The sequence below is a fragment of the Hyperoodon ampullatus genome (genome assembly GCF_949752795.1).
Source record: "Hyperoodon ampullatus genome assembly, chromosome: 2".
NCBI lineage: Eukaryota > Metazoa > Chordata > Mammalia > Artiodactyla > Ziphiidae > Hyperoodon > Hyperoodon ampullatus.
In genome coordinates this window covers 197,741,968-197,755,380 of record NC_136915.1, presented here as the reverse complement: position 1 = coordinate 197,755,380, position 13,413 = coordinate 197,741,968, and the positions used below count along the sequence as shown (strand labels likewise).

At 46.8% G+C, this 13,413-nt stretch overlaps 1 protein-coding gene across 1 annotated transcript; it reads right to left on the bottom strand.

Moving 5' to 3' along the window:
• Nucleotides 1-1,879: 1,879 nt before the first annotated feature.
• TIMM17A (translocase of inner mitochondrial membrane 17A) lies at nt 1,880-13,127 on the bottom strand. Its single transcript, XM_079696866.1, has 6 exons — nt 13,064-13,127; nt 9,754-9,853; nt 9,557-9,620; nt 5,245-5,373; nt 4,405-4,515; nt 1,880-2,091 (listed from the first exon to the last, which is right to left on the bottom strand). The coding sequence occupies exons 1-6, from the start codon at nt 13,087-13,089 to the stop codon at nt 2,006-2,008; spliced, it is 516 nt and encodes a 171-aa protein (XP_079552992.1). The 5' UTR covers nt 13,090-13,127; the 3' UTR covers nt 1,880-2,005.
• Between the last annotated feature and the right edge of the window lie 286 nt (nt 13,128-13,413).

Below are 13,413 nucleotides of genomic sequence, written 5' to 3'. Positions count from 1 at the left end.
AGGATTGCTTCAGATATGCTCAGTTAACCAATAAAATGGCAAAAACACGCCAGCATCACATACACACACCCGTCAGACTCCGAATTCACAAGAAAGAAACTTACTTTCCAAACCAATACGGCATTTTATCTGCGATTCAACATGCCCTCAGCTTTGAACTGTTCTGATAACATCTCCTTACGTTCACTCCTGGAAGTCCAAAGAGCTACAGACTGGAAGAGAAATCCCAAGTACTCACAAATGGCCAATAAGCGCAGTACGTTTGTTACCAGGAGAACGCAAATCAGAACCACAATGAGATACGTCACACATACTAGACTGGCTATAATGTTTTTATTTAAAGGAAAATAAAAGTGTTGGCAAGGATGTGGAAAAATGGGAACCTTCGTGCACTGCTGCTGGAAATGTCAAATGGTGCAGCGCTGTGGAAAAGTTTGGTGCTTCTTCCAAAAGTTAAACATAGAACTACCACATGCCCCAGCAACGCCACTCCTAGGTCTACACCCAAAGGAACTGAAAGCAGGGACTCAGATATTTGTATGCCCATGTTATTCACAAGAGTCACACGGTGTAAACAGCCCAAGTGTCCATCAATGGATGAACGGAGAAATAAAATGTGATCTCTGCATACCATGCAATATTACTCAGCCATAGAAAGGCACGAAGTGCTGGTTTATGCTACACCACAGAGGGACCTTAAAACACGATGCTCCATGAAATAAGAGCGACACAGAAGGACGAATATCGTACGGTTCCACTTATACGAGGTACCCAGAATAGGCAAACTCAGAGACAGCAAGCAGACCTGTGGTTACCAGGAGCTGGGGGAAGGTGGGATGGGGAGTTTCTGTTGGTGACGATGAGGAAGTTTTGGGATACACAATGGTGACTGTTACACTGTATTTAAATTCCACTGAACTGTACACTTACAAATGGTTAAAATGATAAATATGATTTCCTGTATATTTTACCACACAAAGAAAGATCAAACCAGCACCAGTAAATTAAATCCTTACTATGCACGTGGCATTGGGCCAAAATACGCGTGTGCTCACCACGCCCACACGGATTTGCTCTCCGTTTCACACAGAGGCAGGCAAATGGGGAGTAACAGCCTGCCTCCTGTAAGGCCGCACGGCATCTCCACCACAGCCAGTAAAATGGCCTATTCTGAAATGCTAATCCATTTTATAGGCCCGGCCAGACCCCAGAACACACCCTCCACGAAGATCAGCTTCAGGGGACTTGCAACACATTAAAAATAGCATGCATTTTACTTTCCAGCACCCCATAAACACCAAGCTTTTCCAGGGCTATTATGCCCTCCAGGCACCTTCTCATACAGCACTGGATACACCAGAAGGAAGCTTTTCTGATGATCAAGAATCAAGACACAGTAGCCTCAGAGGTGAAGAGAGTTTTGTATCCGACACCCTCAAAACCAAGACGTGGCCTATTTTTTTGCTTGCAAGAAGGCTAAGCACTTTCCCGCAGCCTTCCAGCCCGGAAGTGTTTGCTGTGGACCAATCCTTGGGGACTGTACCACGTGCAACTTTCAATGCACTCTGCATTATTTGAATTCAAGGATGAAAAGTAGAACTCTGCAACTTATCTTAACAGAAAGAGCAATCTCCTGGCGTTTTTTATTGTTTCACTAACAGAACAAAACCAGGCAGAGAGGTCCCCGAGGAAATGCTGGTCCTGCTTCGTTGCTGTTTGCCATTGGTCCTTCATCTTCCAAGCACTTACTGTTTTTCCTTCTAAAGATTTCAGACATTTTGATCACAAACGCAATCCAAGTGTGAATAAATAAATGTATTATTTTTTAAGACCCTCCCCCGCCCCCCACATTCCTTTAAATAGAAAAATGTGCTAAATGTCTCTTCACAGCCTATTTGGCCATAGTTGTCCCACCTACAGTTTTAAAAACAGACTGAATTTGATCTTCTGAAATCCTTCCTTGAACCGCAGCTCATTCTGTTAAAGAAGTCCTGGGAGAGAGGTCCTACTGGTATTGTTGATAGTCCCCGAAAGGTGAGGATGGTAACTGGGCTGAAGGCAACTGGGAGGCGTCTTCAGCAAACGGAGGACCTGCAATTAAGAGGGAATTTAAACACCACCTGAATATTATGTAATTTAAAGGGACAAGTCTCTGTAAAGAGCAAATCAGTCAACTCAGAAAACAAAGTGATGGGCTTCCCTGGTGGCGCAGTGGTTGAGAGGCCGCCTGCCGATGCAGGGGACACCGGTTCGTGCCCCGGTCCAGGAAGATCCCACATGCTGCGGAGCGGCTGGGCCCGTGAGCCATGGCTGCTGAGCCTGCGCGTCCGGAGCCTGTGCTCCACAACAGGAGAGGCCACAACAGTGAGAGGCCCGCGTAATGCAGAAAAAAAAAAAAAAAAAAAAAAGAAAACAAAGTGCTACCTCAGAGCTGTAACCTGAATTTCTTTGTCAAGCTGCCCGATTCCCACGGGAGCGCCGTGTTAACGTACGGCAGCCGGCAGCCCTCCCGCTCCAGAGTGAGCAGCTCTCAAACGCTACACCAGCGAAGTCAGATGGAGTAATTACAGCAAGAAACAACATGCCAGTTTTAAAGCAACTGCTGAACAAGCTGCCATATCAGGACTGGATGAACCTCTCACACCTCCTGATGTATTTTTCAGTAGCTATTTAAAATTATTTTCACAAAGTTTAAGTACCTTAGTCATGTTTCAAGAGAACTCAGTAATACAATTTATACAACTAAGTAAGGAATGGGTCCTGAAATGGGAAGACACCGCCATCCCCTAGTTTGCACAGAACTAAGTGTTGTAGTATTTGCTTTCAAAGGATGGGACGGCCTGTGACCTAAGAAAAAATGTGGCTCTTTAAAAAGACTTTAATGGGAATAAGTACTTCTCTTTTTTTTAGGGAAACTGAGGCAGACTAAAAAATATCTGGAAGGAAGAGAGAAAGAGGACAGTGGTAAAGAGGGCTTTCTTTCCAACACTTTACTCCAGTGATTTTTTTTTTAATATTCTAAAAATATCTGTTCATTACAGAAAGCTGGAGAAGACACTGGGTGAAAAAGATAAACCAAAAATAACCATTGTTACCGTTTCGATACAGTTTTATCTCATCTTTCTGTTTTAAGAACTCTTTCACATAGCCTTTCAGAAACACTCTTCCTGTCTAAAATAAAAAGCACTTCTTTTAGAGAACTCCTTCTGAAGAAAGAAGCCTAAACCCAAGCAAACAAGGCTAAACCCTACAAGACAGTGTGACTGAGTTACTGTTCTATCAATTTCTGAATTTCTGCAAACATGGAACTTTTCTCACATCTTATATGAAGTCTTTCACACTAAAGTGCTAAACTAAAAAGCAAATTAAGAAAGTGGCCATCACGACAGAGTATTCAGTGGGAAATGATGATTGAAAGCAGAAGCGAGGACCGAGGGCCCAGGAGCCACCCGGGTCATCCACTGGCCACGGGGAGGCCTCAGAACCGCGCCAAGACACCGAATCCCTCGCCTGGTGCCTCAGGGAGATCAAATAGAATTGGGAGCTGTGACCTGTCCCTAACTCTATGCCGAATCCTTTCCAAGCTCCAAAAATAACGTCCAACCAGTCTCGCGGTTGTGCGTATTTCCTTCCCCAAACGCCAGGTCAGCTCTTCCCCGCAATGACCCTCGGTGTCTTTCTGCTCCCTTCCAATGCCAAGAAATAGTCCCATTTAGACACCTCACGTTTTCTAAGTTACAAGGATCTGCACACACTGGCCGCGGAGCAGACATGCCCTGGCCACGTCGTGATCACCTGTGGACCGCTAACCACCCACCATCTCACCTTCCCTGCACCAGCAAGAGCAAGAGGAGCAACGCATTACATCACCAGCGTCTCAGAAGAACTCTCCTTCCAGCCCTAAGTGACCCCCCACCCACGGGTCACCTTCTCCCGCTACTTCACTTTCTTCAAGGACGCAGCACAACCAGCTGACCTCACTTATCTGTGAGCGTGTCAGCCTGACGCTCCCACTGCCCCCGGCAGCTACAGCGCTGCCCCACACACAGGCAGTAATAAGTTGGCGACTGACGGCCATCATTGCTCCACGTCTGCAGGGACCTTTCTTCCCGCACCGCTGAAATGATCGGCAGTTTCTTAGAATGAGCAAGTGAGCACTGATAAAACCTAAGAACTCTAAGGAAAGAGCGACAGCAAGTCGTCTAGCCAAAGCATTCTGTGACTGAGATTAAATACAATTAACTGCACCCACAGCCGTGCAGAGCCGCGGCCTATTACCAGAACCCTCACGAAGCACGGCGTATTCACATGTGATGCAGAGATGTCAAACCACCACATTTTAGCAGACGTTGGGAACCCATGTCAAACGTCTGAGCTGTGTTGTTAGGCAGAAAGACGACTCACCGTTGGGAAACTGGGCAGAGGCGAACCTTGTCAACAAGATACCAGCTCCTTCGATGAGGGCTAGCAGAATGCCACCCATCGCGGCTGACCCGACCATGGCCACCGGTCCGTCTGAGCACGTTGAGAACAGAGAGATTACTTTAACAGAAATCCAGGTTAATGTAAGACACCATAAAGCGAAGACCTGTCCATGGGGCTCCATGCTACCCCCCGTTCCCAAACACCCTTTCTCGCTGACCGAGACCGGGGTCAGCAAACTGTGGCCCGCAGGTCAAATCCAGCCCACGGCCTGCTCGTGTAAATAAAGTTGTACTGGGACAGCATGCGCGTCCATTCACGTATTGTCTAGGCTGCACTCATGACAGCAGAGCTGAGGACAAGTGACGGAAGCCCTCACAACCCACGAGGCCCACACATTTACTACCTGGCCCTTCACAGAAGAGGGTGCTGACTCCTGGGCCCACCCACCACGCCCAGAGGAACTCTAGGTCGCTCTGTGTCCCGAAGACCAGAAGGTGGATCTAAGCTCTTCACTCACAACAGTGCTGTGTGACAGGTACAGTGACTAATTCCAGAGGCTGAGGAGAGAAACCGCCCAGTCACACAGCTGTAAGTGGCAGAACCAGAACCTGAACTGCTCTTAACCACGGTGGTTACCGGTTAGAGCCCCAGGCTCTCTCGTTCTCAACACTCCAAGTTAAGATGTCCTTTTACTCTTCCCCCCAAATCACCATATACCCTCACACTATACCAAGTTACCCAATGCTCAGTTTATCTATTACAGACGTCCCTAAACTCGGGCAGAGGCTGGTTGCAATGTGTGTGTCTATGACTGCTTACTTCTTGCTGCCAGGATGGCTCCTGTTAAGGCACCACTCGTAATGGAGTTCCAGGGATCTTCTTTCCCTCTGACTTGAACCATACTGCAGTCAATCATGGAAAACAGACCTCCCCAAACGGCAAAGCTACCTGTTTTATTTAAAAACAAAACAAATAAATTTCATTTTTTATATTTTAGTCTTTAAATGTAATAGTCAAAAACAAGCTTAAATAACAACACTCACTATATTCTTAAAACTCTCACAAACACATGCAAACAAGTTTGAATAAGCACCGAACAGGAGTCAGAATACTTATCTTTTTAATAAAGCTTGGTTTGTATTACATCAGCAGGGAAATCAGCAATGGCCCAAAGCCTAAAAGAAATAAGCCAGGCCTAAAAGAGTTGGGCTAAACCCAGTCAAACCCCCTTTCAGAAGAGTGTGTATCTGTTTAAAAAGTGTCCTCCTTCCTGCTTTTCTTTTACTAAAGCTTCACCTTACCTCTATTTTTCTTTTCTTCAGTCAGTGCCACTGAGCACCTGCTCTACGAAAATCACTGATGTGAACACAAAAGAAACCGGGCTATTTTGGGATGTACTACAGGCGTTAAGCCAATACACATAAAGGGCAAAAGGGTGATACAAACAGTTTGAATTATGGAACCTCGAGGGAATGGGAATTACCTTTCCTCTCTCATTTCTATTCTTTATTCCTCAAGCATGAAACTAAAAGCAACCCTAAATCAGATTACTTTGCACTTTAAACTCTTCCTAAACACAGTGATTATTCTGTAAAATAAAAAACAAACACCCACACATACACGTGTATAAGTACACACAAAACATAGAAAGGCAACAGCAAGATTTTAATTGTCAGCATCTCTGGGTGACAGATGATAACAGACGACTTCACTGCTTTGTGCTTTTATTTTCCAAATCTTCTAAAATGAATACACGTGACTTACACTCTATGAAGAGTTCTTACATTAAGATTAAAGAAAGAAGAAAAACTGCACTGAGGAGCCCTTGTCAGGTTATCCTTCACCCTCTGAAACCTCACAGAAGCAGGGGTGTATTAATAAGGACAATAAACTGGGTTCTGCCAACTGTGTGAACCAGACCATCACCAGCACCCTTCCCCAGAGCTCACCCTGTGAGTTAAATCCAGCAGATACAACCAGTTAAAGTATGCACGAGGGACTTCCCTGGGGGTCCAGTGGTTAAGACTCCACGCTCCCAATGCAGGGGGCGCAGGTTTGATCCCTGGTCAGGGGACTAGATCCCGCACACATGCCGCAACTAAAGATCCCACATAATGGCAACAAAGATCCCGCGTGCCACAACTAAAAAAAAGATCCCACATGCTGCAACTAAAAAGATCCCGCATGCCACAACTAAAGATCCCACGTGCCGCAACTAAAGATCCCACATGTAACTAAAAGAGCCCACATGCCACAACTAAAGATCCAGCATGTGGCAACAAAGATCCCGCGTGCTGCAACTAAAAAAAAGATCCCGGGCTTCCCTGGTGGCGCGGTGGCTGAGAATCTGCCTGCTAATGCAGGGGACACAGGTTCGAGCCCTGGTTTGGGAGGATGCCACATGCCGTGGAGCAACTAGGCCCATGAGCCACAACTACTGAGCCTGAGCGTCTGGAGCCTGTGCTCCGCAACAAGAGAGGCCACGATAGTGAGAGGCCCACGCACCGTGATGAAGAGTGGCCCCCGCTTGCCACAACTAGAGAAAGCCCTCACTCAGAAACGAAGACCCAACACAGCAAAAATAAATAAATAAATTTAAAAAAATAAAATAAAAAATAAAAAAAAGATCCCGCATGCCGCAACTAAAAAGATCCTGCGTGCCATAACGAAGATCCCATGTGCCGCAACTGAGACCTGGAGGAGCCAAATAAATATGTTTTAAAAATAATAATAAACTATGCATGAGCCTCATTATTTTCGGTCCAACACTAAATACCACATGCTACATACAGATGAAATAGTCCGTCCTAACTCAGTGGCTCTGTGCCCTGGGAGAGAGATATGTCCAGGTATATTAGAATTATCTCACCAAATTTCTCAAACAGGGCTCTCCCACTCCCTCCTAAGGGTCTGATATCTCCCCACCCCAAGAATGACTGCCAGAGTAAGCTATGGTGGCTGATGAGAGTGGAGACTGAGTCCACACAAAAGTCTGGGCCCGTGTGGCAGCCACAGCCAGAGCAGGGCGAGGAAGTGTCCGCAGGAAGGACACTCCCAAGCATGGAGATCAGCGTGCCCATGTGGAAGGGGGGCCTGTTACGGGGTGCCCTAGCCCAAGTCAGGCAAGGAGGAAAGTATTCATATGAAAAGAGAAAGAAGAATGAACCTGTGGGGCTGGACTGGAGTTAGAGGCATCAGTGTGAACCCATGATTCCTAATACGTATAGATATAGAGAAACATAGATATAAACTTGTGTATGTGTACATGGTTAGTATGTGTTCATATATATACAGTACATTCCTAAGAAGGCCTGGGAACAGCAATGCCCCACAGCAATGATACACTTAGTGCCCAGATTTTGGCTTCTAAGTACCATTCTCAACTAGAAGGAAGCAGGGCTCCTTGGGGACGGCTGACTCCACACTCAGTCGGGGAAAGTACAAGATGAGCCTGGAACATCTTGTTCCAAAATGCAAGGAAGGGCTGGAAGCATAATGGGGACACATCAAAAGCATGTCTCATTTCCACTATGAAAATACAAGACCTTTCAGGACACAACTATGACTTTCCCACACTGCCTTTTTCCCAGGAGCTTAACTGGAAGAGCTCAGTAAATGCTCACTGAATTAAACTGGAAGTGCCATGCCAGTACTTTTAAAATTCAAGACTCCATAAAGATTCCTCAGTAGTTTCCTTAAAAAGGCTGATCCCAATTCACTCACACCACAACATACTCTTCCTCTATTTCACCGATTGTTTTTTAACCAAACCTTTATTCTTAGACTAGTTTCAGAGTCACAGCAAAGCTGTGAAGATGGTACAGCTCCCACGTACCCCACACTCAGTTTCCCCAGCATCTAACATCAGCACCGTGCGTTTGTCACACAACCCAATACTGACATATTATGAACTGACGTCCATACTTAATTCAGATTTCCTTAGTTTTTATGTCCTTCTTCTGTTCCAGGACCCCTCATAACGTTTAGTAGTCATACCTCCTTAGGCTCTTCTTGACTGTGACAGTTACCTGACGGTTTTTTTTATTCACTGAAAATGCATGTGATAGAAACAGCCTCTCAAGAAACCTGTTAAAACCTGTATGACTTCTGCATTTATCGAAGGTTCAGGGTTTGGTGTGTACTTTTTTCTTTCTTTTTTTTTTTTTTTTACTACTTATCACTCTTAAACAACACGGTAACCATTAAAACAAAGGAAAATTAGTCACTGTTTACTTTCCAGGGTGTACAATTATTACAGGGAGAAAAACAGGAAACAGATACACCATCACTTCAACCCTCGGAGCCTCAATTTCCTCATCTGGAAAATGGCGATAATAGTACTCACCTCCTATGTTGCTGTGAGGACTAAATAAAATAATCCTGTAGAACACCTGGAGTGCCTGGCACATGGCAGGCACTCAATAAACAACAGACATTGGCTACTATCTTCTAAAGAAAACAAATGCTATAAAAACAAAGAGAAGATTATTTCTTCTGATGCACAAAATCACTAAGCAACGACTGAAAGTGCCAAGTCCATTTCATGTGTTATACGTGGTCTCTTCAGCCTGACTGTACCTTTGCAAGCAAACATAAGCTCCGAGATTTCTTATTCTCTCTTCTCCCAGCTTCTGAAATACCAAGCTTAAAGAGTGTGATGGACAGAATCGTTCTCCATCTTTGCACTGACCTCGGCACAATGTCCAAAAGCTAAGCCTGGAGGGAGCCCCATCAGTTCCATCAACCCCTCTCACACACCCTGATCCTTCCATTCACATCCTCTTCAGTTTCATGCTAAGCCAGAAGCTATCACTCCTGACCCTCACAAACCTAAGCTGTAGACACACTGTCTGGATAAGAGGGGAAAATCAAATGAAACCAGGCAAAAACAAAACCCCACTGAGCTTTTGAAGGACAGATTTTCAAATGGATGCAACAATTCAAGTTAACTTGCCAAATAAATCATAAATCAAGAATTCGCATAGATACTAACTTGTGACAAGCTGTTATTTAGACCAAACTAAAATCACTAACTGGTATAATCTAAAAAAGAAGAAAAAACCCCAGAATTTCACCTTCAAAAAAACAGGGAAAAAACCATCTGAAGTACAAATGCAAACACTCTGCTTACCTCCCAACTGTGGAGCCCTGGTTCTAACAGCTGTCAGACTCCCTCGTAGTCTGTGGTTTACTCCCTATAAGAAAACAAAAGGAAGCAACCAAAAATACATTAGGAGTATAACACATTTCCAATCCACTGATGGGGCCCAAGTGACATTAGCAAACGGGTCTCAAGCAACGATGATATGAGACCATCCACCCACTTACCACCGGAGAATTGCGAAAACCTTTGATGGCTTGAAAGATCCCACCACCTATGGTTCCCATCGTAAAGGCCCCACCACAGTCGTCCACAATGCGCCAGGGGCTAAGAACAGGAAAGAGAGAGAAAAAAAAAAAATGAGCGTATTTCTCATTTATAAACCATAAAACCCTCTTTGTTAATAAGGGATATACAACAGATTCCAGGGCAGGGCTCACTGCAACCAGTAACATCTGGCCCATAAAATACAGACCAAGATTAAGGATTCTAAACAGATCCACATCTATTCAGCCCAAGTCTTCTAAGCTACGGGGAATGGAACTGGCTTCAACTCCCTACTGCTCACAGCACTTTATTCATTCGCTCAACTACTAGTGCATCTATTCTAAGGTACCGTGAAAAGCAAATAAACAAGCATTAGGAAATTACACTATAATCAACGGTGACCCAGTCGCCTGGGGATCAAGGAAAGCTCTCCAGCTGTAGCGAAATTTAAAGCTGAGACCCAAAGAATAAAATTTCAACAGGCGCAGAAGACACATTATTTAAATTTTTTAAAAATTATTTATTTATGGCTGTGTTGGGTCTTCGTTTCTGTGCGAGGGCTTTCTCTAGTTGTGGCGAGCGGGGGCCACTCTTCATCGCGGTGCGCAGGCCTCTCACTATTGCGGCCTCTCTTGTTGCGGAGCACAGGCTCCAGACGCGCAGGCTCAGTAGTTGTGGCTCACGGGCCTAGCTGCTCCGTGGCATGTGGGATCTTCCCAGACCAGGGCTCAAACCTGTGTCCCCTGAATTGGCAGGCGGATTCTCAACCACTGCGCCACCAGGGAAGCTCACATTATTTAAATTTTAAAACTTCTTTTTGGGTTTACTGAGTCCAAGTTAGCATTTGGAACTTAACTTTGCATCAGATCCACTTAACACATTAGTAACCTCTAACATCTGATAATTAGAGGTTAAATGTGTAAACCCGGCTTCCAAATGCAGCACCCCAACTCATGCTGCACAATGACATGAGTAATCTGATCAGTAGAACAGAACCACTATTCTAGGAATCTGGCTTATTAAAAAGTCTGTGAGGGCTTCCCTGGTGGCGCAGTGGTTGAGAGTCCGCCTGCCGATGCAGGGGATACGGGTTCGTGCCCCGGTCTGGGAAGATCCCACATGCCGCGGAGCGGCTGGGCCCGTGAGCCATGGCCGCTGAGCCTGCGCGTCCGGAGCCTGTGCTCTGCAACGGGAGTGGCCACAACAGTGAGAGGCCCGCGTACCGCAAAAAAAAAAAAAAAAAAAAAAAAAAAAAAAAAAAAGTCTGTGAATGGGAATTCCCTGGCAGTCCAGTGGTTAGGGCTCGGCACTTTCACTTGTGGTGGCCCGGGTTCGATCCTTGGTTGGGGAACTAAGATCCCACAAGCTGCGTGCTGCGGCCAAAAAAAAAAAAAAAAAGTAAAAAGGAAAGACAAAGGAGAGTCACTAACTCTAAATGATCGAACCTAAATGATCCTATAATCAGTTAGAATGAAAATTAGTATTTAAAAATATCAGTGAAGAATAGCAGGATTCAGAAGTATTACAAGAGAGGACGTCCAAAACAACGGCAAGATGGAAACAGTTCCTGAACTAAGTCTGGCTAAATCAAGGTTCCTGCAGGGAAGCGACGGATACACAAAAGGAAGGTTGAAGCCAGACTCTAAATGTAAATGCCAGACAAATACAGGGCAACAGGGAACCAATAACTAACCACAAGATTAAAGTTATCATTTATTAAGTATCAACTATGTTTTAGGTGCCTTAGAGTGCAAATAACCTGATTTTCAAGGAAGCTACCTTACTTTCTTATAGACTCCCTCATCTTTTAACTTTGCAGAAGAGTATTCCTGTCTCCTCTCCATTTTACAGATGAACAGAGGCTCAGATTAAGTACCTTGCCCAAGGTCATATAGGTAATAACTGGTAGACCCAATTTAAATACAAAATCTAGTACGCCAAAGGCCCCCAATTCTTTCCACTATATCCTACAGACTAGGGCTTCTGAAAACAAAACACATGATTAAAAAGTATTTAGGACGATTAAGTACCTATGATGTATTAAAAAGGACTGAACAGGAGGAAAGCAATTAGGAAACTACTGTAAAAGGCATTAAGGATGCCAGGCAAGATCCTGACAACAGGAAATGAAAGGTGGCAGGTGTGAAAGAATTCAGGCTGCCTATGGCGTTGGAGCAGGTGCAGAGGAAGGAGAAAGATGCTTATAGTTGGAGCTCGGATGACTTCACGAAACAGGCTAGTCCAGAAGATCAAAGCAGTTTTGAGTATAAAACCAACCAGACAACAGACTGTACTGCTTCAGGACATATGAGAAAGCAAAGGGGCCACCTAATTTAGTAGTAGATGAAAATTTATGATTCCCATAACATCTTTAACCCAAGAAAGTCAAGTATTTTCCCCTCATGCCAACCTGTTTCACGATATCATACCCAAGAGCAGGTGACAACAGCATGCTGAGTCTTGCACACCTGAGCACAACCCAGGAAGGGGGACCACTACCTTTGGAGAAGGTAAATTTAAAGAGGTGGGAGGCGCTGAAACATACACTCTGTATCTTATTTCAGGGAAGAAAAAAAGCACAAAGCAGGCAACATGGCTAATGCTGGCAAGGTCAGAATGTAAAGCCCTGGGCCCTTTCACACAGCTGGAGAACACCTTGGTTCTTGCTCTTACAAAAAAAACCACAGGTGATTAACCCAAAAATCAAGATGCGATTTTTCACTCATGACCTCCGAAGCCTTAAACTGTGTGCGTGCCTGACTCCTCTGTGCTTTCATTCCTGGGACCGACCGAGCGCGGGGCACAGACCACCCCACCTCGCTAAATGCCGAATGAACGGACCCCCGTCGCCGGCTTTTCGAGAACACACGCTACTCTCCCCGTTTTCCCGACCGCGCCGGCCCTCCCCCACGGGGAAACCCCAGCCCGGACCGCGGCCGCCGCGCCCACGCGGACCCTCCCCGGGCACCGCCCCCTCCCCACGCAGACCGAGCCGCCCGAGCGCAAGGACGAGCCCAAGGTCGCCGGCGGGCAGAGGGGCTGCTCCCGACCCGCGGGCCGGGCAGGGTCCGGGGCCACACAGCCGAGCCGGGGCGCCCTCGAGTTGCCGCAAGGTCACCCGGCGCGGCCCCGCGGCCCCGCTGACTAGCCGGCTGTTCACGCCAGGGTGCCCACAGCCCCCGGCGCCGCCGAGCCCGCGGCTGAGAGCGGCCTCGCTCCGGGGGCCGGGCAGTGGCAGAGGGGCTGGCGGCGGGCAGCGGGCAGGCTCACCAAGGCTCGCGCGCGTACTCCTCCATCTTGACTCCGCCGCTCCGCGATGCCGGGCGAGCGGGGCGGGGCCTGGCCCGGCGGCGGAAGTGATCCCAGGCGGAGGGCGTTAGACTGTGCGGGGATTGGCTCGCCGCCTCCTCCCGCAGCCAATGGGAGCCGGGAATAGGGCTGCGGGGCGGAAGGCGGGGCTCCGGGCGGAAGGCAAGCCTCCCGGCGGGGGCGGGGGCGGGGCGCCCGGGGCGCCCAGGTGCGGTGAGGTACTCGTCACTGAAGCCGCGGGGCAGGCCGAAGACAAAACTGGTATTGCTCCGCTAGGGTTACCAGAACTCCCGAACACGTTTCTTTGTTCT

Coding starts and splice junctions, on each gene's coding strand:
- TIMM17A (XM_079696866.1), bottom strand. CDS start 13,089: ATGGAGGAGTACGCGCGCGAGCCTTG. Junction 9,854..13,063: donor GAGTACGCGCGCGAGCCTTG/GTGAGCCTGCCC, acceptor TCCTGTTCTTAG/CCCCTGGCGCATTGTGGACG. Junction 4,516..5,244: donor AGCCATCCTGGCAGCAAGAA/GTAAGCAGTCAT, acceptor CAACGTGCTCAG/ACGGACCGGTGGCCATGGTC.